The sequence below is a fragment of the Nannobrachium achirus genome (assembly GCF_963921795.1).
Source record: "Nannobrachium achirus genome assembly, chromosome: 13".
NCBI classification, from domain to species: Eukaryota; Metazoa; Chordata; class Actinopteri; order Myctophiformes; family Myctophidae; genus Nannobrachium; species Nannobrachium achirus.
In genome coordinates, this window is record NC_137833.1 from 6,911,634 (window position 1) to 6,939,270 (window position 27,637).

At 41.8% G+C, this 27,637-nt stretch overlaps 4 protein-coding genes across 4 annotated transcripts in view; 1 reads left to right on the forward strand and 3 right to left on the reverse strand.

Annotated features, from left to right (window-relative positions):
* Positions 1-1,816: 1,816 nt before the first annotated feature.
* LOC308296772 (phosphatidylinositol 4-kinase type 2-alpha-like) overlaps positions 1,817-27,637 on the forward strand; it is a gene marked incomplete at its 5' end in the record, with an annotated part of 53,921 nt that continues 28,100 nt past the window's right edge. The window contains 3 exons of the mRNA XM_080740098.1: positions 1,817-2,227; positions 5,776-5,976; positions 7,948-8,079. Coding sequence (XP_080596224.1) covers positions 1,817-2,227; positions 5,776-5,976; positions 7,948-8,079 — 744 coding nt within the window. The remainder of the gene's footprint in view (positions 2,228-5,775; positions 5,977-7,947; positions 8,080-27,637) is intronic.
* Positions 9,218-10,861, reverse strand: LOC308296521 (E3 ubiquitin-protein ligase TRIM39-like; the record flags this gene model as incomplete). Its single annotated transcript, XM_080739815.1, has 1 exon — positions 9,218-10,861. The coding sequence occupies one exon, from the start codon at positions 10,859-10,861 to the stop codon at positions 9,218-9,220; it is 1,644 nt and encodes a 547-aa protein (XP_080595941.1).
* LOC308297123 (E3 ubiquitin-protein ligase TRIM21-like) lies at positions 14,357-16,009 on the reverse strand (the record flags this gene model as incomplete). Its single annotated transcript, XM_080740536.1, has 1 exon — positions 14,357-16,009. One exon carries the CDS (start codon positions 16,007-16,009, stop codon positions 14,357-14,359), a length of 1,653 nt encoding a protein of 550 aa, XP_080596662.1.
* On the reverse strand, positions 19,653-27,206 carry LOC308296672 (uncharacterized protein; the record flags this gene model as incomplete). The annotated part of the gene is made up of 2 exons (XM_080740000.1): positions 19,653-21,314; positions 25,557-27,206. The coding sequence occupies 2 exons, from the start codon at positions 27,204-27,206 to the stop codon at positions 19,653-19,655; spliced, it is 3,312 nt and encodes a 1,103-aa protein (XP_080596126.1).

Here is a 27,637-nt window from a genome sequence, read left to right on the forward strand (position 1 = left end):
GCTATAAAATAAAGCAGCAATCTCTATTGACCTCGATCTTAAATGAAATGTTTTTCAAAAGGCAGCAATATGTAATATGTTCAAACAACTGTAGGCTTACATGTAAAACTATTACTGTTTTCGGTAGCCTAATATTACAGTAACTAACATATTAGAAATTAGTTACTGCCTAGTACCACTGGTTGTAGTCAACGTTATGAATGAATCAGTTATTGTGCTGAACAGCTGTTTACTTAACGATATACACACTTTATTAATAGTGGATTTCACAGTGTTTGACTGCATAAAACCTACATCTAAACAGTCAGAAAACCCCAACTTAATATGAACAAAACGGCCTGCTTGGTTAACTTGTGCTGCAAGTCCTTCAACAACTTTAAACACCAGTAAAATGCATGAAATAGTTTTACCTCGCTTGTCTGTATGAAGTGTCCAGTGAAGTGAAGTCCCTCCACAAATTATAGTTCTAGCGATGATGTTGAGGTAATAATAAAACCCGAACACAATTCTATACAGAAGGGAAAAGCCTCAAGGACAGCATGTCAACTTTTCTTTTTTTTAATATTCCATAATAACCGTGCTTGTGTCCATTGAGAACTTCCAGTATGAACCGTGGAAGCAGCAGTCAGTCCACCGACCACACCCATCTAGAAGACCACGCCTGGACGTCCAGACTGGAGCTGTGGTAGGACAGCTGCTGCAGTCACCAGAGGAACCTCTGGATCAGATTACACAGCAGCTCTGTCTGCTCCATAGCGTTATTAGCCAGTGGTGGAAAAAGTAGGCCTACTCACAATAATCTGTTACAAGTAGAAGTCTGGAATTCAAAGTGTACTTGAGTGAAAGTATGAAAGTGCTGGCATCAAAATGTACTTTAAAGTACCAAAAGTAAAAGTACAAAATATATTTGAAAATATACTTTTCAAATAGCCTAGGTATAAAATAGGGAAATAATGGATTAATGTATGTTTTACAATATCTAATAATTTATATCTACAAAGTAGCTATAGTAGGCGAACTAAAGTTTTCAAATAATTGTAGTGTTGTAAAAGTACAATATTTGGACCTGAGATGTAGAGGAGTAGAAATAAAATTACTGAAAACTGGAAATACTCAAGTAAAGTAGCCTACAGATACCACAAAGAAAATCTACTTAGTTACTTTACACCACTGGTTAGAAGGAGTTCTCCTTAACTTAACACACTATTTAGGATCATGCCCGTAGAGTCACGTATAGTGAGAGTAGCCTACGACCAAAGCATAATACATTAGATATTAAACTAAAGGCATTTTATTCTCATCCCGAACAGGGAGGAAAATGACACGTTGGTAAATAATGGTAAATTTATAGCACCATCTACTGGCTATATGTGGCACATTATTTCCATTTTCAATATGCAAACATACTGATCAAATGAAACAGAAGGGTGTAAAACGATATTTTTAGTGAGATCGTTCAACAACAATTTACAAATAAATGTTGCGTTAGGTTTACAGACATTCACATTTACCCCCACAAGCAAAAACATTTAAAATCATAAAGTGCTGTGAGTGAGTGACTGTGGATAGCCTAAACCCTAAAGCCTATACAAATAGTGTATGAAATTGTAGCTTAGAAAGAAAGAAAGATTATTTTAATTGAGTCGAGCATTATAAGAAATATTAATTAAAACTTTTTTCACCCATTCTACTGAGTGGGTGGGATTTTGCGCAGGCATTGTAGCCAATAGCAGCTGAGTGGGTGTGGCCTCCACGCGGAAGATCACAACATGAACATGTGAGTCAGAGAGAGAGAGGAGAGCTGCAGAGTTCCAGAATGATGGAGGAGAATGGTGGTCCGCTCATCTCCCAGTCCCAGGACTCTGTACACTCACTGCACTGCAAATACTGCCAGAGCGAGGTGGTCCCCTGCTCCACTGCCCCGGGCCAAGGCCTGGGGACCCCGGGTTCAGGGGTCCGCGTGTCCGGAGGAAGACCAGGAGGAGGAGGCTGCGGCGGCCGGGAGAGAGGAGGAGAGAGACAGCCGCTCCTGGAGCGTCCCGGGCCGGGTAGAAGGGGCAGCGGCTGCCCGGGGGTCCGGGCCCCCCGGCACAGGAACCGCTTCCCCTTGGACCCGGAGTTTGGGGAGATCGTCCGGAGAGCAGAGCAGGCCAGTGAGGAGGGGATCTACCCGGAGAGGATCTACCAGGGCAGCAGTGGAAGCTACTTTGTCAAAGACTCCCAGGGGGTGAGAGAGACTGAGGAATTCTTATTACAGGGGTCTTCAAACAAGGGGTCCGGGACCCCTTGGCCGGGGATTCTCAGAGTTACTGCAGGAGGGTCCTCCAAATCTATGTGTTTTTTTCTCCTTTTTTATATTAACCACTTGAATCCTAGTGTCCATATTCTTAGAACTTTAGCCAAAAATAGCAGATCTACAAGCCTTGTGAGCTTGTAGATCTGCTATTTTTGGTTAAAGAGGTTTGGTGTAGAGGGGGAAAAAGAGCAGACTAAGTACAGAGTGAAAGGTCGAGTTTAGGTTCAAGTGGTTAAATATCTGAAAACACAAATTGACATGAATCCAACATACACTGATGATTGTGCTGTCAAAATATGAAACTATATGGAATCTAGTATGAACAGGTTGTGGGGGTCCCTGCTTCATCTCTCTCTCAACTAAGGCGTCCTCAGCCTGAAAACGTTGAAGACCCCTGTCTTTTTAGATTCTTCACCTAAATGACGTGCTGTGGAATGGATGATGAAACTAGAAGCAGTGCTCTTCCGAGCACAGGTCTCCACCAGGCCACACAAATCGGCGCACGCACGCACGGACGGACGGACGCAAACATACTCTCCCTCAGCCTTCGGCTGGTGGAGACAATTACTTAAACTGAAAAACAAGCCTCGCTCTGTGTTGCAAAAATGCTGTTGCTGACTGCCTCAGTGCCTTGGAGTGGTGGGAATGTTTAGGCATTGTGTCCATATTGGAGATGATGGTCGCCTGCCTGCAATATGCACATTTTTACTAACTTGTGTTGCTAAAGTCAGCTTTCCTTCATTATTATGATATTGTCATGATGAATCTTTTGACATTATTGTCATAATGAACCAACCTAGTTAGGATATTGTCATACAGACATACACAGTTGGCAAATGTGTTTTTGAGTTTGGACACCTGTATGAATTTTTTTCTAGACCAGTGGTTCTCAACCTTTTAAGGCCGGGACCCCCAAAATAATCATATTTTAAGTTTGGGGAGTGGGACTGGGGACCTGCTATTTTCACATTTCTGCCTCTAATATTTGACAATTTGGCCAATGTTTAATTTTGGCCAAAGGTATTAAAAAATCCTTAAATTGTCACTTTAGAAACGGGGGACCATTGCCTGATCCTAATGCATATCAAACTGGCGGTCCTTGAGAATCACTGGTCTAGCTGTTGCCATATGACTTTGGACTGGAGGACACCGGCTTTCTTGGTGGTGTGAAGTTGATTCATTCCTACAGTATATTTATAAACCATGGTAATCATAATGTTAACCGCGGCAGGAATCACCTTTGTTGCTGTCACAGGGTTAGCTGAGAGAGAGAGAGAGAGGGAGAGAGAGAGAGAGAGAGAGAGAGAGAGAGAGGGGCACATGTGTCATGCAGACATTGTGTGCATTGCTCACATATCCGTGACATCTCCCACAGACCTGTTGAGATGAGTTTTCTCTCACTGGTTAAAATCAATTTATTGTTTAAACATCACAGAGTCATGTGTTGTAGCGCTTAGCCCATGTGTGCTTGCTCTTCCCTTAGTGATAGGACTTCAACGGGGTCCGGGACCCCTAGGGGGTCCTCAGAGTTACTACAGGGGGTCATCCGAATCTACAAGCAGATCTACAAGCTCACAACGCCTCACGCTGCGAGGCGTTGTGAGCTTGTAGATCGGCTATTTTCGGCAAAGAGGTTTGGTATAGAGGGGGAAAAAAGCAGACTAAGTACAGAGTGAAAGGTCAAGTTTATTAAGTATTGACGGTTCAAGTGGTTAAATATCTGAAAACACAAATTGACATCAACCGGAAAACACACAGACGATTGTGCTGTCAAAATGATGAAACTATATGGAATCTCTGAACAGGTTGTGGGGGTCCCTGCTTCATCTCTCTCTCAGTTAAGGGGTCCTTGGACTGAAAACATCGAAGACCCCTGGAATAGGAAGTCTACCAACACATAAAAGTGATTTAGCCCATTCATTTGAAAAAATAAGTTTGAACGGCTTCCTCCTGAAACCGTCTCTCTCAAGATATTATCTTTGCCTCGCTGGCTTCTCAACAAGCGGATGACGGTACATTTTCACTCATGATGCGCGTATTTAAAGACATAATGTTTAAACGTCGTTACCAGGCAGCAGCATAACTAGCAGCAGGGCACAATAGAAGCCCCAGTCCCCTGCCCCAGAATAGGCTACTACACACATGGTCATGTGAGGGGACTTAGGATAATCTGATTGACATAAATGAGTTGCGAAACCATTCCAATTCCACTTTGTTAGTCACAGCCAGCCTCTCTGCCTTGCTCACTCATGAATTGTCTCTTTTGATGGCAGGGTTGGAGGATGGGATTTAGTCCCGGCCAGGCTGACACTCTAGATTCTAGGGTGTCAGCCTGGCCAGGACTAAATCCTCAACCACTGTGCCTGGGGACCTTTGGTGTGCCTCTGAGAAGGGTCAAGTGTGCCCCTTGAAACTGCTTGAAAGCCAGTATTGTATTTATCATTTTAAAAATGATTTAAACTAGTGAAAACAGCCAATCTACAAGCACACAACGCCTCGCGGTGCGAGGCGTTGTGTGCTTGTAGATCTGCTGTTTTCACTACTGTTGTGCGACAGCCTTGTATGAAGAAGCAGGGCTTTACTTTGCGAAGAAACGTACAAATTTGAAACATTTTTACCCCCGTTTCATGGATTCTTGGAACATGAAAAGTGTGCCCATGCAGAAAAAAGGTTGAGAAACACTGCCCTAGAACTCCCTTCTCACCTAGGAGGGCTGAAAAACTATTCGTTATTCCAATAGACCTTTTATAATCAGCATATTGAGGAAAGAATAGCGAACATGGCTGATCTACAAGCCTATGACGTGACACATTGTGAGATGTGGCCTAGGCTCGACAGCTTTTGCTATTTTGGAAAGTTTTTGAAAATGTCTAAATCTGCCCAAATCGATTATTTTATTAGATTTTATTGGATTATTTATTCGATTATTTTAATCGATTATAATCTCCCAGGGGTTGACACTAAGGTCTCAGAGGCACTTGCCTTTCGGGCAATCACAGGTCATGTTCTTTTTGCCCAAAGGTCATGCCCAACCCACTTGCCCGAAAAGTAAATCGAATCATCCATTATAAAATGATAGGTAAAATTTTAATGACCGTTCAATTTAACACTTGTTTTGTTTTACTTCCTGGGGCTGTGCGATAAAAAAATGTCATTCCTAATTTGTAATCCTAATTCCTACATAGCTATGACTGAATATGACTTTGGGTTCACACCTATTTTATATTTTTAAGTGTAGCAACAGTGAAAACAGCTCACATTATATCTGGTGTTGTGTTTATAGACGGTTGCGTCCCCGCACAAACAAGCACTTGCCCGGCCGGGCAACCTGAGAGTAAACTCCAAAGTTTTATTTACCTGCAGAAAACAAGCGACACCATATTATTACCATTACATCTGTGTGTCTCTGGCAATGTAAACGTATGTTTTCTCATGCCAATAAAGCCCTTTGAATTGAATTGAACTGTCTCTGTTTGCAGAAGATAATCGGCGTATTCAAGCCCAAGAACGAGGAGCCCTACGGACAGCTCAACCCCAAGTGGACCAAATGGCTGCAGAAAGTCTGCTGTCCCTGCAGCTTCGGCCGCGACTGTCTGGTCCTCAACCAGGGGTACCTGTCTGAGGCCGGAGCCAGCCTGGTGGACCACAGACTGGACCTCAACATAGTCCCCAAAACCAAGGTAGAGACCCCTATGTACCTATGTATGTACCTCATCAACCAGCCTGGTGGACCACAGACTGGACCTCAACATAGTCCCCAACACCATGGTAGAGACCCCTATGTACCTATGTATGTACCTCATCAACCAGCCTGGTGGACCACAGACTGGACCTCAACATAGTCCCCAACACCAAGGTAGAGACCCCTATGTACCTATGTATGTACCTCATCAACCAGCCTGGTGGACTACAGACTGGACCTCAACATAGTCCCCAACACCAAGGTAGAGACCCCTATGTACCTATGTATGTACCTCATCAACCAGCCTGGTGGACCACAGACTGGACCTCAACATAGTCCCCAAAACCAAGGTAGAGACTGGACCTCAACATAGTCCCCAAAACCAAGGTAGAGACTGGACCTCAACATAGTCCCCAAAACCAAGATACTGTAGAGACTAGACCTCAACATAGTCCCCAACACCAAGGTAGAGACTGGACCTCAACATAGTCCCCAAAACCAAGGTACTGTAGAGACTGCACCTCAACATAGTCCCCAACACCAAGGTACTGTAGAGACGAGACCTCAACATAGTCCCCAACACCAAGGTACCGCACCTCAACATAGTCCCCAACCCCAAGGTACTGTAGAGACTGGACCTCAACATAGTCCCCAACACCAAGGTAGAGACTGGACCTCAACATAGTCCCCAAGACCAAGGTAGAGACTGGACCTCAACATAGTCCCCAACACCAAGGTAGAGACTGCACCTCAACATAGTCCCCAACACCAAGGTAGAGACTGGACCTCAACATAGTCCCCAAAACCAAGGTACTGTAGAGACTGGACCTCAACATAGTCCCCAAAACCAAGGTAGAGACTGGACCTCAACATAGTCCCCAAAAAGTATGGGTGGGCGATATGGAAAAATACAATATCACAATATTTTCCCAAGCTGTATCACAATACACAATGTTACCACGATTATTTTTCATGTTGGTTTTTATGGTTATTTTTCAAGTTATTTAACAGTACAACCACCTACAAGGTAACAAAAACTAAAAGAAAAGGGAGTAACAGACCATTTAGACCAGTGGTCGTCCTCAAAGTGGGGTCCAGGGACTCTCTGCGTTCTTTTTGGGAGGTCTAAATTGATCCTTGTATGTAACTCTGACATTATATAAATGAAACCAAATAAACCCCTAAGGATGCATTTCAGTATACAAATGAAACCAAATGGATCCTTAGAGGTCCATTTGGTTTCATTTGTATACTGAAATGGGTCTTAATCGCATCTGTGTGGTTGAGTCTGGTGTCTCTCATCTTCCTCTTGACAACACAACACAGATTCTCTGTGGGGGTTCAGGTCAGGCCAGTTGGCTGGTCAGTTAAACCCAGTAATACCATGGTCAGTACACCAGTTACTAGTAGTTTAATACCATGGTCAGTACACCAGTAGTAGTTTAATACCATGGTCAGTACACCAGTTACTAGTAGTTTAATACCATGGTCAGTACACCAGTTACTAGTAGTTTTGGCTACAAGCTCGCAGCGCAGCACTCTGCGAGCTTGTAGATCTGCTATTTTTTATTTATTTTTTTGAATCGTGAACATTAATAAATTGTGCAAGTCTTTGAATATTGTTGACCCGATTCTATAAATGTCTTCTAAATACTTCTCAAACTTTTTCACGTCGAGGACCCACCAAAAGTACATGTATTTGGCCGCGGACCCCCGATCTCAAAATATATGTTCCAGGGACCCGCCCAGAAGCAAATATTTGAGTTACACATGTTCGCTTTTAAAAGGATATATTCAAAGACTTGCTACAAGAACAAAAATAGCCGATCTACAAGCTCGCAACACAGCACTCGCTGCCGCGCTGCGAGCTTGTATATCTGCTATTTTAACAGTTAAAGCATTAAATAATTCTAGGCCTAAATGGGTTAATGTTCTATGCATTAAATGCATGTTATTCTCCTCTCTGCAGGTGGTGTACCTGAGCAGTAAAACCTTTAACTACAGCGCCATAGACAGGGTGAAGTCTCGGGGGAAGAAGCTTGCCATGGAGAAGGTGCCCAAAGTGGCTCAGTGTTTCCACAGAATAGGACTTCCTCCTAAGGTAAGACATGAGCACAGCTCCTAAACTAACGTTATAATAGGACTTCCTCCTAAGGTAAGACATGAGCTCAGCTCCTAAACTAATTTTATAGTGAGCAGCCGAGTGTTCAATCAATCATAAAAAAACTATAGTTACCCTCATTTTTAGCAACCTTTTTGACATAAATAGCCATCACAATAATGGGGGGAAAATATCGAACCTTGACCAAATAAAACAAGCATAATTGAGCATCACAATGAAACAAAAGATGATCGTAAAACTCGAAGCAAAGCAGTTACAGAACGATGATTATTAGTGACGATAGATTAGATTTAGATTAGAACTAGATAGAAATACTGTAGCTCACCTTCTTAACCCTGAACCTGTTTGATAACTGAATATTGTCATCTTAACACATATTTACCACTGAGAACATTTAGACCACATGTTATAAAGGTTATAAATGTACATACTACACCCTAAGAATAAATGAAAACCAATGTGTATCATTCTTTATTACCTTTGAGTTTATTTTTGGATTACAAATTGAGTTAAATTCAAGCACAACATACAACAGGTATTTTCACATAATTACAGTTATTGATTTCTATTAAAGAATCAAATTTTCAAATCATCATAAACTCAAGAAAAGAAGAAAAAAAAAACAGCAAATCTCCAAACTCAAATGACAGTTAAATTAAGCCTTCTATATACACACATACATTACATTTAGATAACTGGGGTCCTCCAGGGCTCTAGAATAGGACAACTAGAATTTCATATTACATCAAATCTCTAAGACGAGACGCAGGTTATGAGCTTGTAGATCTGGTATTTTCTGCTGAATGTTCGCCCTCAGAATACGCAAGGGTTCGTTTGGTTAAAATGACCTGACAGAAAGGGATTTTAGCTAAATACTTACACAAATGAAGGAATCAATTTAACATATTAATCTTTGGCTGTAATTCAGACATGTGAAGTTAAGTTCTTGTGTTTCAATAGAATGCATGTGTTAGAGTTCAATAGCTTGACTGACAATGAACCTCATATCAATGTCTTCATTAGGAAAATAAACCTGTAAATGAACCCTTCTATACTCATATTAGTTTCTTAAACTAGAACTACTGTAAACTTTCTTGCCAAGTTGAGGATTATTAGTCTAATCTGTATGATTGACAGGAGAGATGATAAGAGGAGCTGAGTTTTGACCACTATGGTTTAAATCTGGACTGAAGTATGGATATAGTTTCTCAGTGAAGGTGCAGCCAGTGAAAGAGTAGAGATGAACTCTGGCCTCCACATCATAAAAGGAGACCAGACCCTCCTCATAATCCACAAACACTCCCACTGTCTGGAGCTCCTCTCTTACAGGGAGGGGGACAGAAGGGTCAGCAGCAGCCTTGTACTCATTTCCATTCCTCAAATATATAGACCAGATACCATTGTTGGGAGTCAGTGTGACGGTTCCCTTCCTGTTGATGGACTCTCTGGCCACTCCTAGATACCAGCCAGTCTTCCCTTTAACCTGAACCTCATAGTAAAACCTTCCTGAGGAGAAGCTTTGTTTTCCTAAGACACAGGAACATGGAGAGAATCTCTTTGTGTTGTCTGGGAGATTCTTTTTTATGTCTCCATCACTCACTTGTTTTCCATCCTCAGACAGGATGAGATTAGGATGTGCCGTTTCAAGGTCCAGAGTCACATCCACCTCATATTGCTGGATCCTCCTCAGCTCAGCATCACATAGGTTATTCTCCATCTCTTGACTGAGTGTCTTCTCCAGCTGAGCCACAGCTGTCCTCACTGTCCCAACATATGAAGACTGATGGACATTGACCTTTGTCCAGTCCTTGGTGGGTGGAGGGGTGTTGATGGATGTGAAGTTCTGGAGGAGGTGGATGTGGTCTTCAGTGTGTGAGAGCTGCTTCAGCTCAGAGCTTCTCTTCTTTAACTCAGTGATTTCCTGTTGCAGATCTTTAATGAAACCTTCAGCCTGTTTCTCTGTTGTTTTCTGCTTCTTTTCAATCACATCAATGAGCTCAGCCTGGCTTCTCTCAATACAGCTGATCAGAGCAGTGAAGACCTGCACACTGCCTGCTATCTCTCTGTCTGCATCTTTCTTACTGAGCTGTACTGAGTGTTGGACCTCCTGAATCTTCACTTGTCTCTCCTGGATCATCTGCTGAACTTCAGCCTCTGTCTTTCCCAGCTCAGCCTTCTTCTCTTCATATGCCTCTTTCAGAGATACAATCTGATGTAACTTGTGGTCTGACTCGGTGCAGAACTGACAAACACACATGAGGTCAGTCTTACAGAACAGCTCCAGAGGTTTGTCATGTTTCTTACACATATAATCTTCCAGGTTCTTTACAGGGTCGACAAGTTTGTGTCGTTTTAACCCTGTGAGTCTCTGATGAGGCTCCAGGTGAGTCTCACAGTAAGAGGTCAGACACACCAGGCAGGACTTCACAGCCTTGAGTTTGGTCTCAGTACAGACGTCACAGGAGACTTCATCTGGTTCAGCAGGCTCTTGGTTTGAGCTGGACGTTTCTTTCACCTGCTTTGACTTCCTGAACTGATCAGCCATCTCAGATATGAAAGTATTAACAGAGAACTTTGGTTTCTTATCGAAGGTTTCGTTGCATAGTGGACACTGACACACATCACTGCTGTCCCAGTAATGTGTGATACAGGTTTTACAGTAGTTGTGTCCACATGGAGTGGTGATTGGATCAGTGAACACATCCAGACAGATAGAACACAGGAACTGCTCTTCAGACAGGAGACTGCTGGCAGACGCCATTTTTATACACTGAAAATAAACACGGAAAGAAATGTAATTCTTGACTTCTAGATTGAATATAATTCTCCCTTATTGATGACATATTAATAGTTTCCATTAGAACTACAGACTCACTCCCTAGGCCTGAAGACTCACCTCTTCAGACTCCACCTAAACCCCTCCCTCGATGACCACACATGAAGCTAGATAGCTGATTAGGTGCGTGGTTGACCTAGGTTATTATTATTATTTATTTATTTATTTATTATTTATTTCTAGATTGATAGTCCTATGCATTTGTTGTATTGCTGTTGATGTTCTGACATATTATCTTGCTTATTATATTGATGTATTACCTGCTTCTTGTAAATCGCTTTGGATTAAAAGCGTCTGCTAAATGCCTAAACTGTAAACTGTAAGGGAAGCCTGTCGTTTACCAACTGAACGACTAGACTACAGGATTTCCAGGAAAACGAAACCAAGGGAAGATCGTGTCTGACTACAGTTTAATATGCCTTTGTTCTCTGTAACAGAATAATAAGTCCTTATCTGATGTACTCACCTCTGTATGTTCTTCTTAATATTCCAGCAGAAATCCTGTTGAACTGAACGTTTTTTAGTACTAGAGAGCGTGTGTGTGTGTGAGTGTGCTTCCACCAAAGTGCATGAACACTCTAACTTTCACTTCACTGTAGATTGCGTCACTAAAGAGCCTGCTCTGTTTCTGACTGCTGTTAACCCTTCACAGCCTCCACTCTTCTCTCTGTTTCTCCCTCTGGTTTTAGTGCAGCCACTCCCAACCTGTGGTCCGGGGCCCTCTGGTGGGCCATGAGGGTAGCTTATTGCAAGTGGACCCCCAAATAATTGGCAAAACACGAACACTTAAAAGATAATATAATATGAATATCAAAAATGTATGTTAAAAAAACAATTTCATTGCCCACCCAGAGGTTTTTGCCCAGAGGTTGTGGGTTCAAATCCACCGTGGTGCGTTCAGCTTTGTCGGGCGTCTATGCGAACACAGTTGGCCCGTGTTTGTGAGAGGGAAGCCCTAGGGTGGGGAGGAGGGTGATAATGGTCAATACACCTACTGTACTCCTACGGGCTGTGGGCGAAGCCTGTCAGCCGGGAGTGTTGGGCTCTATGTCAGAGATGGGCAACTTTCATAATGTAGAGGGACACTATTTCCACGCCCACTCCATAGGGCCACATTGCATATATTGTCGGGCAGAAACCCCTTATCTTTTATCTCCAGATTTGAACTTTTTTGGTAAATTAATGTCCTTCGACGTTGTCATTCTGTCACACAAAAGTATCAAAAATAGCAGATCAGATTTGCTTTTTTTGCTATTTTTGAATTGGAATCCTGAAAAGTACAATTTGTATTTAATTTCAAATATGTTGACTTAAAACATATTCATGGTAGTTTTTCTTTAAAACCTTGAAAAATGTGATCAGTGATAAGTTGGATAACTATATTACGTTTTCAGAGCTTTCACAGAATTGGCCTTCTTCCTAAAGTAAGACAAGGACATGAGCACAGCTCCTAAAGACTAACAATGTTGTAGAGTGAGCAGCTGAGTGTTCAATCAATCAAAAAAACTCATTTTTATTTTTTTGACATGAATAGCCATCACAATGACGGGGGGGAAAATATCTAACATTGACCAAATAAAACAAGCATAAAGGACCATCACAATAAAACAAAACAATAAAGATCATGAAACTCAAAGCAAAGCAGTTTCTGTACACATTGAAGAACAATGATTATTATTGACGATAGAATAGATTTAGATTAGAACTAGTTAGATAGAAAGCTTTTTAACACCGAACCAGTTTGATGACTGAATACTGTCATCTTAACAACACATCAATTATTTACCCCTGAGAACATTTAGACAACATGTTATACTTACTTATTATCATTCTTTATTACCTTTAAGTTTATTTTTGGATTACAAATTGAGCTAAATTCCAGCACTTTACAGGTATTTTCCACACAATTACAGTTACTGATTTCTATTAAAGAATCACATTTTCAAATGTTTCATTAACTCTGGTGTTTCTATATTTTCACTTTTTCAAAAAAGAAAAAAAAAGGATTTGATTTTCTTAGGAAAAAACAACAACAAAACAAATTTCCTAACTCAAATTAGAGTTAGATTAACCCTTCTATATACACACTTAGATACATGTAGATAACTGGGGTCCCCCAGGGCTCTAGAATAGGACAACTAGAATTTATTTCATATTACATCAAATCCCTAAGACAAAAATATCTGATGTACAAGCTAACAGCGCGCCACAGGTTGTGAGCTTGTAGATCTGGTATTTTCCACTGAATGTTCTCCCCCAGAATACGTAAAGTTGAGGATTAAAGTAGTCTTAATATATGTGATTGACAGGAGAGATGATCAGAGGAGCAGAGTTGTTATCACCATAGATATTTGGCCCTGCGTTAAAGAATGGAATGAGTTTCTCAGTGAAGGTGCAGCCAGTGAAAGAGTTTTGTCTGTGACATCTTTCTTTCTGTTTCCAGTATGCACCTGTTTCCATCCTCAGACAGGATGAGTTCACACTGTGCTGTATCAGGGTCCAGAGTTACATCCCCTGCATATCGCTGGATCCTCCCAAGCTCATCATCACAGAGCTTCTCCACCCCCTTGATTCTGTATCTTCTTCATCTCTTTACTGAGTGTCTTCTCCAGCTGAGCCACAGCTGTCCTCACAGTCCCCACATTAGAAGACTGATGGACACTGACCTGACAGAGAGGGATTTCAACTAAATACTAAATACTCAAATGAAGCACTCAATTTAAAGTTATACCATGTAACTTTTTTTATAAAACAAATCTTAAAATTGTCCTAACTGTTAAATCGCTAAAGTTTTAGAACCCCCACTCTGTTATTTTCAGCTTCTGAAGCCTTCTCTTTATATGTTTTCTATGAGTTGTGAGGGGGGGAGAATTTCCCGGCAAAATGATGTCATCTCCCACATGATACACTACCGGCCAATCACAGCGCCGATCATACACCACCGGCCAATCACAGCGAGTCTCTAAAGGAAGTAGCTTCCCTCAGCAACTGTGTTTACATTGGTGAAGGAATCTTGCTTGCTACTCCCTCAATTCTGGTCTAATGATGGGAGACGGCTCTACGGAATCGTATCGGCAAGGCGGAGGTGCTCGCGACGACCGCGGTGGTCCGCGGACCCCCGTTCCGGTGGTCCGCGGCGACTCCGGCCGAAAAAAGCAATACCGCTACTGACCACTAGTTGAGCAGCTTCCACAGTACAGCTTTAACATATTAATCTTTGTCTGCAATTCAGACATGTGAAGTTAAGTTCTTGCGTTTCAAAAGAATGCATGTTTTAGAATTCAATAGCTTGACTGACAATGAACCTCATATCAATGTCTTCATTAATTAGCACAATAAACTTGTAATTGAACCCTTCTATACTCATATTAGTTTCTTAAACTAGAACCAAGCTTTCATGTCAAGCTGAGGATTATTTGTCTAGTCTGTATGATTGACAGGAGAGATGATCAGAGGAGCAGAGTTTTGACCACTACTGTTTGAAGCTGGACTGAAGAATGGATATAGTTCCTCAGTGAAGGAGCAGCCAGTGAAAGAGTAGAGATGAACTCTGGCCTCCACATCATAAAAGGAGACCAGACCCTCCTCATAATCCACAAACACTCCCACTGTCTGGAGCTCCTCTCTTACAGGGAGGAGGACAGCAGGGCCAGCACCAGCCTTGTACTCATTTCCATTCCTCAAACATATAGACCAGATACCATTGTTGGGGGTCAGTGTGACGTTTCCCTTCCTGTTGATGGACTCTCTGGCCACTCCTACATCCCAGTCAGTCTTCCCTTTAACCTGAACCTCATAGTAAAACCTTCCTGAGGAGAAGCTTTGTTTTCCTAAGACACAGGAAACTGAAGAGAATCTCCCTTTGTTGTCTGGGAGATTCTTCTCTTCGTTTCCACAACTCACTTGTTTTCCATCCTCAGACAGGATGAGCCATGGATTTGCTGTATCAGGGTCCAGAATTACATCCACTTTATATTGCTGGATCCTCCTCAGCTCAGCATCACACAGGTTCTTCTCCATCTCTTGACTGAGTGTCTTCTCCAGCTGAGCCACAGCTGTCCTCACAGTCCCCACATATGAAGACTGAGGGACATTGACCTTTGTCCAGTCCTTGGTGGGTGGAGGGGTGTTGATGGACGTGAAGTTCTGGAGGAGGTGGAGGTGGTCTTCAGTGAGTGAGAGTTGCTTCAGCTCAGAGCTTCTCTTCTTTAACTCATTGATTTCCTGTTGCAGATCTTTAATGAAACCTTCAGCCTGTTTCTCTGTTGTTTTCTGCTTCTTTTCAATCACATCAATGAGCTCAGCCTGGCTCCTCTCAATACAGCTGATCAGAGCAGTGAAGATCTGCACACTGTATGCTATCTCTCTGTCTGCATCTTTCTTACTGAGCTGTACTGAGTGTTGGACCTCCTGAATCTTCACTTGTCTCTCCTGGATCATCTGCTGAACTTCAGCCTCTGTCTTTCCCAGCTCAGCCTTCTTTCCTTCATATGCCTCTTTCAGAGATACTGTTTGGTGTAACTTGTGGTCTGACTCAGTGCAGAACTGGCAAACACACATGAGGTCAGTCTTACAGAACAGCTCCAGAGGTTTGTCATGTTTCTTACACATATAGTCTTCCAGGTTCTTTACAGGGTCGATGAGTTTGTGTCGTTTTAACCCTGTGAGTCTCTGATGAGGCTCCAGGTGAGTGTCACAGTAGGAGGTCAGACACACCAGGCATGACTTCACAGCCTTGAGTTTGGTCTCAGTACAGACGTCACAGGAGACTTCATCTGATTCAGCAGGTTCAGCAGGTTCTGGGTTTGTGTTGGAAGGCATTTTCAGCTGCTTTGACTTCCTGAACTGATCAGCCATCTCAGATATGAAAGTATTAACAGAGAACTTTGGTCTCTTATCAAAGTTTTCGTTGCATAGTGGACACTGACACTGATCACTGCTTTCCCAGTAATGTGTGATGCAGGTTTTACAGTAATTGTGTCCACATGGAGTGGTGATTGGATCAGTGAACACATCCAGACAGATAGAACACAGGAACTGCTCTTCAGACAGGAAACTGCTGGCAGACGCCATTTTTATACACTGAAAATAAACACGGAAAGAAATGTAATTCTTGACTTCTAGATTGAATATAATTCTCCCTTATTGATGACATATTAATAGTTTCCATTAGAACTACAGACTCACTCCCTAGGACTGAAGACTCACCTCTTCAGACTCCACCTAAACCCATAGCACTACTGTAACACTCCCCTTCCCTCGATGACCACACATGAAGCTAGATAGCTGATTAGGTGCGTGGTTTACCTAGGGTATTATTATTATTTATTTATTTATTTATCATTTATTTCTAGATTGATAGTCCTATGCATTTGTTGTATTGCTGTTGATGTACTGACATATTATTATATTGCTTATTATATTGATGTATTACCTGCTTATTGTAAATCGCTTTGGATTAAAAGCATCTGCTAAATGCCTAAACTGTAAACTGTAAGGGAAGCCTGTCGTTTACCAACTGAACGACTAGACTACAGGATTTCCAGGAAAACGAAACCAAGGGAAGATCGTGTCTGACTACAGTTTAATATGCCTTTGTTCTCTGTAACAGAATAATAAGTCCTTATCTGATGTACTCACCTGTCTATGTTCTTAATATTCCCGTAGAAATCCTGTTGAACTGAGAGAGCGAGAGAGAGAGAGAGAGAGAGAGAGTGTGTGTGTGTGTGTGTGTGTGTGTGTGTGTGAGAGAGAGAGAGAGCGCTTCCACCAAACTACATGAACACTATACTTTCACTTCACTGTAGATTGCGTCAGTGGCAAAGAGGCTGCTCTGTTTCTGACTGCTGTTAACCCTTCACAGCCTCCACTCTTCTCTCTGTTTCTCCCTCTGTTATGGTTTTAGTGCAGCCACTCCTAACCTGTGGTCCGGGGCCCACTGGTGGGCCATGAGGGTAGCCTATTGCAAGTGGACCCCCAAATAATTGGCAAAACACGAACACTTAAAAGATAATATAATATGAATATCAAAAATGTATGTTAAAAAACAATTTCATTGCCCACCCAGAGGTTTTTGCCCAGAGGTTGTGGGTTCAAATCCACCGTGGTGCGTTCGGCTTTGTCGGGCGTCTATGCGAACACAGTTGGCCCGTGTTTGTAAGAGGGAAGCCCTAGGGTGGGGAGGAGGGTGATAATGGTCATTGCACCTACTGTACTCCTACGGGCTGCGGGCGAAGCCCGTCAGCCGGGAGTGTTGGGCTCTATGTCAGAGATGTGCAACTTTGATAATGTAGAGGGACACTATTTCCACGCCCACTCCAGAGGGCCACATTGCATATAGTGTCGGGCAGAAACCCCTGATCTTTTATCTCCGTATTTGAACTTTTTTTGTAAATTAATGTCCTTCGATGTTGTCATTCTATGTCACACATGTCACACAAAAGTAGCAAAAATAAAAGATCTACAAGCTCAAAACTTTAGCTTGTAGATCTGCTATTTTTGCTGTTTTTGAATTGGAATCCTGAAAAGTACAATTTGTATTTAATTTCAAATATGTTGACTTAAAACATATTCATGGTAGTTTTTCTTTAAAACCTTGAAACATGTGATCAGTGATAAGTTGGATAACTATATTAAGTTTTCAGAGCTTTCACAGAATTGGCCTTCTTCCTAAAGTAAGACAAGCACATGAGCACAGCTCCTAAAACTAACAACGTTGTAGAGTGAGCAGCCGAGTGTTAAATCAATAAAAAAAAACGAATTTTTATTTTTTTGACATGAATAGCCATCACAATGACGGGGGAAAAATATCTAACATTGACCAAATAAAACAAGCATAAAGGACCATCACAATAAAACAAAACAATAAAGATCATGAAACTCAGAGCAAAGCAGTTTCTGTACACGTTGAAGAACAATGATTATTATTGACGATAGAATAGATTTAGATTAGAACTAGTTAGATAGAAAGCTTTTTAACACCGAACCAGTTTGATGACTGAATACTGTCATCTTAACAACACATCAATTATTTACCCCTGAGAACATTTAGACAACATGTTATACTTACTTATTATCATTCTTTATTACCTTTAAAGCCATACTGTGTAAGATGCCCAACTAGTGGTCATTAGCCCTATAGCAAACCGCGGTCGCGTCCGCGTCTTTCGGACGTTTTTCGTACCTTCAGACCCCCGCGTCTGCCTCCACCTCGCTGAGATCTATCTTTTAAGGGGTCCCTTGTTCCTGTGCGTTCAGTAATTCCAGAGATACGGACTCCTTCACCCTGCCTGGTAGGCGAAATTACCTAGAGAAGGGATGGTACAAACGGGCGACAACAAATATGGCTGCCATAGCGACCCCACTTCAAGATGCGCTGTGATTGGCCGGCAGTTGTATAACCCTCGCTGTGATTGGCCGGTAGTGTGATGACGCAATTTTCGCGCGAGATCCGGTCCACGGCAAGGATCTCAGTTTACATACAGAGAAGGCTTTACAGGCTGAAATTCACGGCGCGGATCTTCTAAAACTTTTGTGATTTAATAGTTAGGAGAATTTTAAGATTTGTTTTATAAAAAAAGTTACATAGTACAACTTTAAGTTTATTTTTGCATTACAAATTGAGCTAAATTCCAGCACTTTACAGGTATTTTCCACACAATTACAGTTACTGATTTCTATTAAAGAATCACATTTTCAAATGTTTCATCATTAACTCTGGTGTTTCTATTTTCACTTTTTCAAAAAAACAAAAGATTTGATTTTCTTAGGAAAAAACAACAACCAAAAAAAAACCTCAGCAAATTTCCAAACTCAAATTACAGTTAGATTAACCCTTCTATCTATATACACACTTAACTTAACCTAGATACATGTACTGTAGATAACTGGGGTCCCCCAGGGCTCTAGAATAGGACATCTAGAATGTATTTCATATTGCATCAAATCTCTAAAACTAAAATATCTGATGTAAAGCTAACAGCGCGCCGCAGGTTGTGAGCTTGTAGATCTGGTATTTTCCACTGAATGTTCTCCCCCAGAATACGTAAAGTTGAGGATTAAATTAGTCTTAATATATGTGATTGACAGGAGAGATGATCAGAGGAGCAGAGTTGTTATCACCATAGATATTTGGCCCTGCGTTAAAGAATGGATAGAGTTTCTCAGTGAAGGTGCAGCCAGTGAAAGAGTTTTGTCTGTGACATCTTTCTTTCTGTTTCCAGCATGCACCTGTTTTCCATCCTCAGACAGGATGAGATTAGGATGTGCTGTATCAGGGTCCAGAGTTGCATCCACTGCATATCGCTGGATCCTCCCAAGCTCATCATCACAGAGCTTCTCCACCCCCTTGATTCTGTATCTTCTTCATCTCTTTACTGAGTGTCTTCTCCAGCTGAGCCACAGCTGTCCTCACAGTCCCCACATTAGAAGACTGATGGACACTGACTTGACAGAGAGGGATTTCAACTAAATACTAAATACTCAAATGAAGCACTCAATTTAACATATTAATCTTTGTCTGCAATTCAGACATGTGAAGTTAAGTTCTTGCAGTTCAATAGAATGCATGTTTTAGAATTCAATAGCTTGACTGATAATGAACCTCATATCAATGTCTTCATTAATTAGCACAATAAACCTGTAATTGAACCCTTCTATACACATATTTATGTCTTAAACTAGAACTAACCTTTCGTGTCAAGCTGAGGATTCTAGTCTAGTCTGTATGATTGACAGGAGAGATGATCAGAGGAGCTGAGTTTTCACCACCACGGTTTAAAGCCGGACCAAAGAATGGATAGAGTTTCTCAGTGAAGGAGCAGCCAGTGAAAGAGTAGAGATGAACTCTGGCCTCCACATCATAAAAGGAGACCAGACCCTCCTCATAATCCACAAACACTCCCACTTTCTGGAGCTCCTCTCTTACAGGGAGGAGGACAGGAGGGCCAGCAGCAGCCTTGTACTCATTTCCATTCCTCAAATATATAGACCAGATACCATTGTTGGGGGTCAGTGTGACGGTTCCCTTCCTGTTGATGGACTCTCTGACCACTCCTACATCCCAGTGAGTCTTCCCTTTAACCTGAACCTCATAGTAAAACCTTTCTGAGGAGAAGCTTTGTTTTCCTAAGACACTAACACTTGGAGAGAATCTCTCTTTGTTGTCTGGGAGATTCTTCTCTATGTTTCCATGACTCACTTGTTTTCCATCCTCAGACAGGATGAGTTGACTGTAGGCTGTATCAGGGTCCAGAGTCACATCCACCTCATATTGCTGCATCCTCCTCAGCTCAGCATCATGCAGGTTCTTCTCCATCTCTTGACTGAGTGTCTTCTCCAGCTGAGCCACTGCTGTCCTCACAGTCCCCACATATGAAGGCTGATGGACATTGACCTTTGTCCAGTCCTTGGTGGGTGGAGGGGTGTTGATGGATGAGATGTTCTGGAGGAGGTGGAGGTGGTCTTCAGTGAGTGAGAGCTTCTTCAGCTCAGAGCTTCTCTTCTTTAACTCAGTGATTTCCTGTTGCAGATCTTTAATGAAGCCCTCAGCCTGTTTCTCTGTTGTTTTCTGCTTCTCTTCAATCACATCAATGACCTCAGCCTGGCTTCTCTCAATACAGCTGATCAGAGCAATGAAGACCTGCACACTGTCTGCTATCTCTCTGTCTGCATCTTTCTGACTGAGCTGTACTGAGTGTTGGACCTCCTGAATCTTCACTTGTCTCTCCTGGATCATCTGCTGAACTTCAGCCTCTGTCTTTCCCAGCTCAGCCTTCTTTTCTTCACATTCTTCTTTCAGAGATACAATCTGATGTGATTTGTGTTCTAACACAGTGCAGAACTGACAAACACAAATGAGGTCAGTCTTACAGAACAGCTCCAGAGGTTTGTCATGTTTCTTACACATATAATCTTCCAGGTTCTTTACAGGGTCGATGAGTTTGTGTCGTTTTAACCCTGTGAGTCTCTGATGAGGCTCCAGGTGAGTCTCACAGTAGGAGGTCAGACACACCAGGCAGGTTTTCACAGCCTTGAGTTTGGTCTCAGTACAGACGTCACAGGAGACTTCATCTGGTTTAGCAGGTTCAGCAGGTTCCTGGATTGCGCTGGAATATTTTTTCCGCTGCTTTGACTTCCTGAACTGATCAGCCATCTCAGAGAGGACTTTGTTAACAGAGAATTCTGGTCTCCTGTAGAAGGTTTTGTTGCATAGTGGACACTTACACATATCAGTACAGTGCCAGTGCTGTGCGATACAGGTTTTACAGTAGTTGTGTCCACATGGAGTGGTGATTGGATCAGTGAACACATCCAGACAGATAGAACACAGGAACTGCTCTTCAGACCGGAGACTGCTGTCAGACGCCATTTCTACACACTGAAAATAAACACGGAAAGAAATGTAATTCTTGACTTCTAGATTTAATGTAATTCTCCCTTAGTGCTGACAGCTTAATAGTTATGAATCTAATCTGGATCATCATATTAGAATAGAGCTCAATAATGTTGGCACACCACATACTGTAAGCGAAGCCTTGCTAAAACCCAAGGACAAAATCCACTCGTCCTAAACACTTCCCCTCCTGGCCCCCAAACTGTGGAATAAACTCCCTGTCACATTCAGAACTACAGATTCATTCCCTAGCTTCCGCTGTGGACTGATGACTCACCTCTTCAGACTCCACCTAAACCCATAGCACTACTGAAACACTTCGCCCCCTCCCTCAAGGACCACACATGAAGCTAGATGGTATTTATGGGTTTTAGAAAAATATGTTTTACTGATTAGGTGCGTGGTTTACCTAGGTTATTTTTTTTTTTATTATTATTATTTTTTTCTAGATTGATTTCCTATGCATTTGTTGTATTGTTGTTGATGTACTGACATATTATATTGCTTATTATATTTATGTATTACCTGCTTATTGTAAATCGCTTTGGATTAAAAGCGTCAGCTAAATGCCTAAACTGTAAACTGTAAGGGAAGCCTGACGTTTACCAATTGAACGACTAGACTACAGGATTTCCAGGAAAACGAAACCAAGGGAAGATCGTGTCTGACTACAGTTTAATATGCCTTTGTTCTCTGTAACAGAATAATAAGTCCTTATCTGATGTACTCACCTCTGTATGTTCTTCTTAATATTCCAGCAGAAATCCTGTTGACCTGAACGTTGTTTTTTGTTTTGTTTTGTTGTACTTGAGAGCGTGTCTGTGTGAGAGAGAGAAAGAGAGAGTGTGTGAGTGTGCTTACACCAAACTGCATGAACACTCTAACTTTCACTTTACTGTAGATTGCGTCACTAAAGAGGCTGCTCTGTTTCTGACTGCTGTTAACCCTTCACAGCCACCGTTCTTCTCTGTCTGCTTCTCCCTCTGTTATGGTTTTAGTGCTGCCAGCCACTCCCAACCTGTGGTCCGGGGCCCACTGGTGGGCCATGAGGGTAGCCTATTGCAAGTGGACCGCCAAATAATTGGAAAAACACGAATACTTTAAAGATAATATAATATGAATATCTTATATTAGAAACAATTTCATTGCCCACCACCACAGAGGTTGTGGGTTCAAATCCACCGCAGTGCATCCGGCTTTGTCGGGCGTCTATACGAACACAGTTGGCCCGTGTTTGTGAGAGGGAAGCCCTAGGGAGGGGAGGAGGGTGATAATGGTCATTGCACCTACTGTACTCCTACGGACTGCGGTCGAAGCCTGTCAGCCGGGAGTGTTGGGCTCTATGTCAGAGATGGGCAACTTTTATAATGTAGAGGGACACTATTTCCACGCCCACTCCAGAGGGCCACATTGCATATAGTGTCGGCCAGAAACCCCTTATCTTTTATCTCCGTATTTGAACTTTTTTGGTAAATTAATGTCCTTCGACGTTGTCATTCTGTCACACAAAAGTATCAAAAATAGCAGATCAGATTAGCTTTTTTTGCTATTTTTGAATTGGAATCCTGAAAAGTACAATTTGTATTTAATTTCAAATATGTTGACTTAAAACATATTCATGGTAGTTTTTCTTTAAAACCTTGAAAAATTTGATCAGTGATAAGTTGGATAACTGTATTAAGTTTTCAGAGCTTTCACAGAATAGGCCTTCCTAAAGTAAGACAAGGACATGAGCAGCACAGCTCCTAAAACTAACAACGTTGTAGAGTGAGCAGCCGAGTGTTCAATCAATCAAAAAAACTCATTTTTATTTTTTTGACATGAATAGCCATCACAATGACGGGAGAAAAATATCTAACATTGACCAAATAAAACAAGCATAAAGGACCATCACAATAAAACAAAACAATAAAGATCATGAAACTCAAAGCAAAGCAGTTTCTGTACACGTTGAAGAACAATGATTATTATTGACGATAGCTTAGGACTAGATAGATAGAAAGCTTTTTAACACCGAACCAGTTTGATGACTGAATATTGTCATCTTAACACATACATTATTTACCCCTGAGAACATTTAGACAACATGTTATACTTACTTATTATCATTCTTTATTACCTTTAAGTTTATTTTTGCATTACAAATTGAGCTATTTCTAGCACTTTACAGGTATTTTCCACACAATTACAGTTATTGGTTTCTATTAGAGAATCACATTTTCAAATGTTTCATCATTAACTCTGGTGTTTCTATATTTTCACTTTTTCAAAAAAGAAAAAAGATTCGATTTTCTTAGGAAAAAACAACAACAAAACAAATGTCCTAACTCAAATTAGAGTTAGATTAACCCTTCTATATACACACTTTGATACATGTAGATAACTGGGGTCCCCCAGGGCTCTAGAATAGGACAACTAGAATTTATTTCATATTACATCAAATCTCTAAGAAAAAAATATCTGATGTACAAGCTAACAGCGCGCCGCAGGTTGTGAGCTTGTAGATCTGGTATTTTCCACTGAATGTTCGCCCCCAGAAGGCGTAAAGTTGAGGATTAAATTAGTCTAATATATGTGATTGACAGGAGAGATGATCAGAGGAGCAGAGTTGTTATCACCATAGATATTTGGCCCTGCGTTAAAGAATGGATAGAGTTTCTCAGTGAAGGTGCAGCCAGTGAAAGAGTAGATATGAACTCTGGCCTCCACATCATAAAAGGAGACCAGACCCTCCTCATAATCCACAAACACTCCCACTTTCTGGAGCTTCTGTTTTACAGGGAGGTATACTGTAGATCAGGGGTTTTCAAAGTGGGTGACGGGGCACCCTGGGGTGCCGCGACGGCAGTCCAGGGGTGCCGCGAGATCATTTGATAATATTTGGAATTTATTTGGACACTTGAAAAAATATTTAGTGTCATTTTAAACTTGAAGTACAAAGTTATTTTCAGTCAGTTCTAACCAAAATGGCTATTATCTCAATGTTTTCCTCGCAACATAATCACTAAAATATCATTACTGTCAGGCAGAAACCTCTGTCGCACAAAACTAGTGAAAACAGCCGATCTACAAGCACTGTGTGCTTGTAGATCGACAAACGGTTTTGGACATACAAGGTTTTCACCCGACAACGACGATATGCTATAAATGTAAGGTGCTGGAAGTGAAAATTATAATGTGGGTGCCTCGGATTAAAAAAAAATATTTATGGGGTGCCCTGAGACAAAAAAGTTAGGGAACCCCTGCTGTAGATCAGGATAAGAATGAGCATGGTACTCATTTCCTTTGGCTTTTAGCAACACTGTAACACTGTATGGGGCGGCATAGCTCAGGGGTAGAGAAACTGGTATTAGAGCACGAAGGGTATAAATCCCGAAGGGTTCCCAGTTCGAATCCGGGCTCCCCCTGAGTTAATGTCGAAGGGTCCTTGGGCAAGACTCTGAACCCCTAATTGCCTCCGGTGAGTAGGTTGGTGCCTTGCATGGCTTCCTCCGCCACCGGTGTATGAATGTGTGCGTGAATGGGTGAATGTAATGCACAATCTATGTAAAGCGCTTTGGATTAAAAGCGCTATATAAATGCACCATTTACCATTTTACTGTAACCATTGTAGTGACACCACTTTATGGCTACCTCCCTGTCGATGGACTCTCTGGTCACTCCTAAATGCCACTTAGTCTTATCTTTAACCTGAACCTCATAGTCAAACCTTCCTGAGGAGAAGCTTTGTTTTCCTAAAACGAAATGTCAAATGGTTAATCTCATTGTTTTGTCTGTGACATCTTTCTTTCTGTTAGTATGCACCTGTTTTCTATCCTCAGACAGGATGAGATTAGGATGTGCTGTATCAGGGTCCAGAGTTACATCCCCTGCATTACCACGCTGGATCCTCGCAAGCTCATCATCACAGAGCTTCTCCACCCCCTTGATTCTGTATCTTCTCCATCTCTTTACTGAGTGTCTTCTCCAGCTGAGCCACAGCTGTCCTCACATTCAATTTAACATATTAATCTTTGTCTGCAATTCAGACATGTGAAGTTAAGTTCTTGCATTTCAATAGAATGCATGTTTTAGAATTCAATAGCTTGACTGACAATGAACCCCATATCAATGTCTTCATTAATTAGCACAATAAACCTGTAATTGAACCCTTCTATACACATATTTATGTCTTAAACTAGAACTAATCTTTCGTGTCAAGCTGAGGATTCTAGTCTAATCTGTATGATTGACAGGACAGATGATCAGAGGAGCTGAGTTTTGACCACTGCGGTTTAAATCTGGACCAAAGTATGGATATAGTTTCTCAGTGAAGGAGCAGCCAGTGAAAGAGTAGAGGTGAACTCTGGCCTCCACATCATAAAAGGACACCAGACCCTCCTCATAATCCACAAACACTCCCACTTTCTGGAGATCCTCTCTTACAGGGAGGAGGACAGAAATGTCAGCAGCAGCCTTGTACTCATTTCCATTCCTCAACACTACAAACCAGCAACCATTGTCGGGGGTCACTGTGATCTTTTCCTTCCTTTTGATGGACTCTCTGACCACTCCTAAACCCCAGTCAGTCTTCCCTTTAACCTGAACCTCATAATAAAACCTTCCTGAGGAGAAGCTTTGTTTTCCCAAGACACTGACACCTGGATAGAATCTCTTGTTGTTGTCTGGGAGATTCTTCATTACGTTTCCATAACTCACTTGTTTTCCATCCTCAGACAGGATGAGTGCACAGTATGCTGTATCAGGATCCAGAGTCACATCCACTGCATATTGCTGGATCCTCCCAAGCTCATCACACAGCATCTCCACCCCTTGGTTCAGTGTCTTCTCCATCTCTTGACTGAGTGTCTTCTCCAGCTGAGCCACAGCTGTCCTCACCGTCCCTACATATGAAGACTGAGGGACGTTGACCTTTGTCCAGTCCTTGGTGGGTGGAGGGGTGTTGATGGATGTGAAGTTCTGGAGGAGGTGGAGGTGGTCTTCAGTGTGTGAGAGCTGCTTCAGCTCAGAGCTTCTCTTCTTTAACTCAGTGATTTCCTGTTGCAGATCTTTAATGAAGCCTTCAGCCTGTTTCTCTGTTGTTTTCTGCTTCTTTTCAATCACATCAATGAGCTCAGCCTGGCTTCTCTCAATACAGCTGATCAGAGCAGTGAAGACCTGCACACTGTCTGCTATCTCTCTGTCTGCATCTTTCTTACTGAGCTGTACTGAGTGTTGGACCTCCTGAATCTTCACTTGTCTCTCCTGGATCATCTGCTGAACTTCAGCCTCTGTCTTTCCCAGCTCAGCCTTCTTCTCTTCATATGCCTCTTTCAGAGATACAGTTTGGTGTAACTTGTGGTCTGACTCGGTGCAGAACTGACAAACACACATGAGGTCAGTCTTACAGAACAGCTCCAGAGGTTTGTCATGTTTCTTACACATATACTCTTCCAGGTTCTTTACAGGGTCGATGAGTTTGTGTCGTTTTAACCCTGTGAGTCTCTGATGAGGCTCCAGGTGAGTCACACAGTAGGAGATCAGACACACCAGGCATGACTTCACAGCCTTGGGTTTGGTCTCAGTACAGACGTCACAGGAGACTTCATGTGGTTCTGCAGGTTCCTGGATTGTGTTGGAATTATTTTCCAGCTGCTTTGACTTCCTGAACTGATCAGCCATCTCAGAGAGGATTTTATTAACAGAGAACTTTGGTCTCTTATCGAAGGGTTCGTTGCATAGTGGACACTGACACTGATCACTGCTGTCCCAGTAATGTGTGATACAGGTTTTACAGTAGTTGTGTCCACATGGAGTGCTGATTGGATCAGTGAACACATCCAGACAGATAGAACACAGGAACTGCTCTTCAGACAGGAGACTGCTGGCAGACGCCATTTCCACACACTGAGAACAAAGTTGATATATTTTTAAGTATTAAATGTTGTTCTTTAATGATTACATAAAACCTACAACCTTACAGCATATTTATACACTACATACATGATATTGACAAACCGTAATAGAGACACACAAAGAACAACGATAACTGTAAACATGCTTCTTTCTTTATGTTTAAGTTGTAAATCTAGTGGATAGCAGAGTGAACGCTAACGATAACGACGACAGTGGTGATAGTGTGAGAATCACCTTCAGAATGGTTTGGTAAACTGACGGCCAATCAGAATTTATCTGAATTTACAAGGCTTCAACTTCATTATGTTTACATAGCATTACAGTTTATCAGTATGCATGCTTAAATTAAATTATTATCACTATAGTCTACTGTTGCGGTGTTGATTTCGTCAACTAAAACTATGACAAAAATG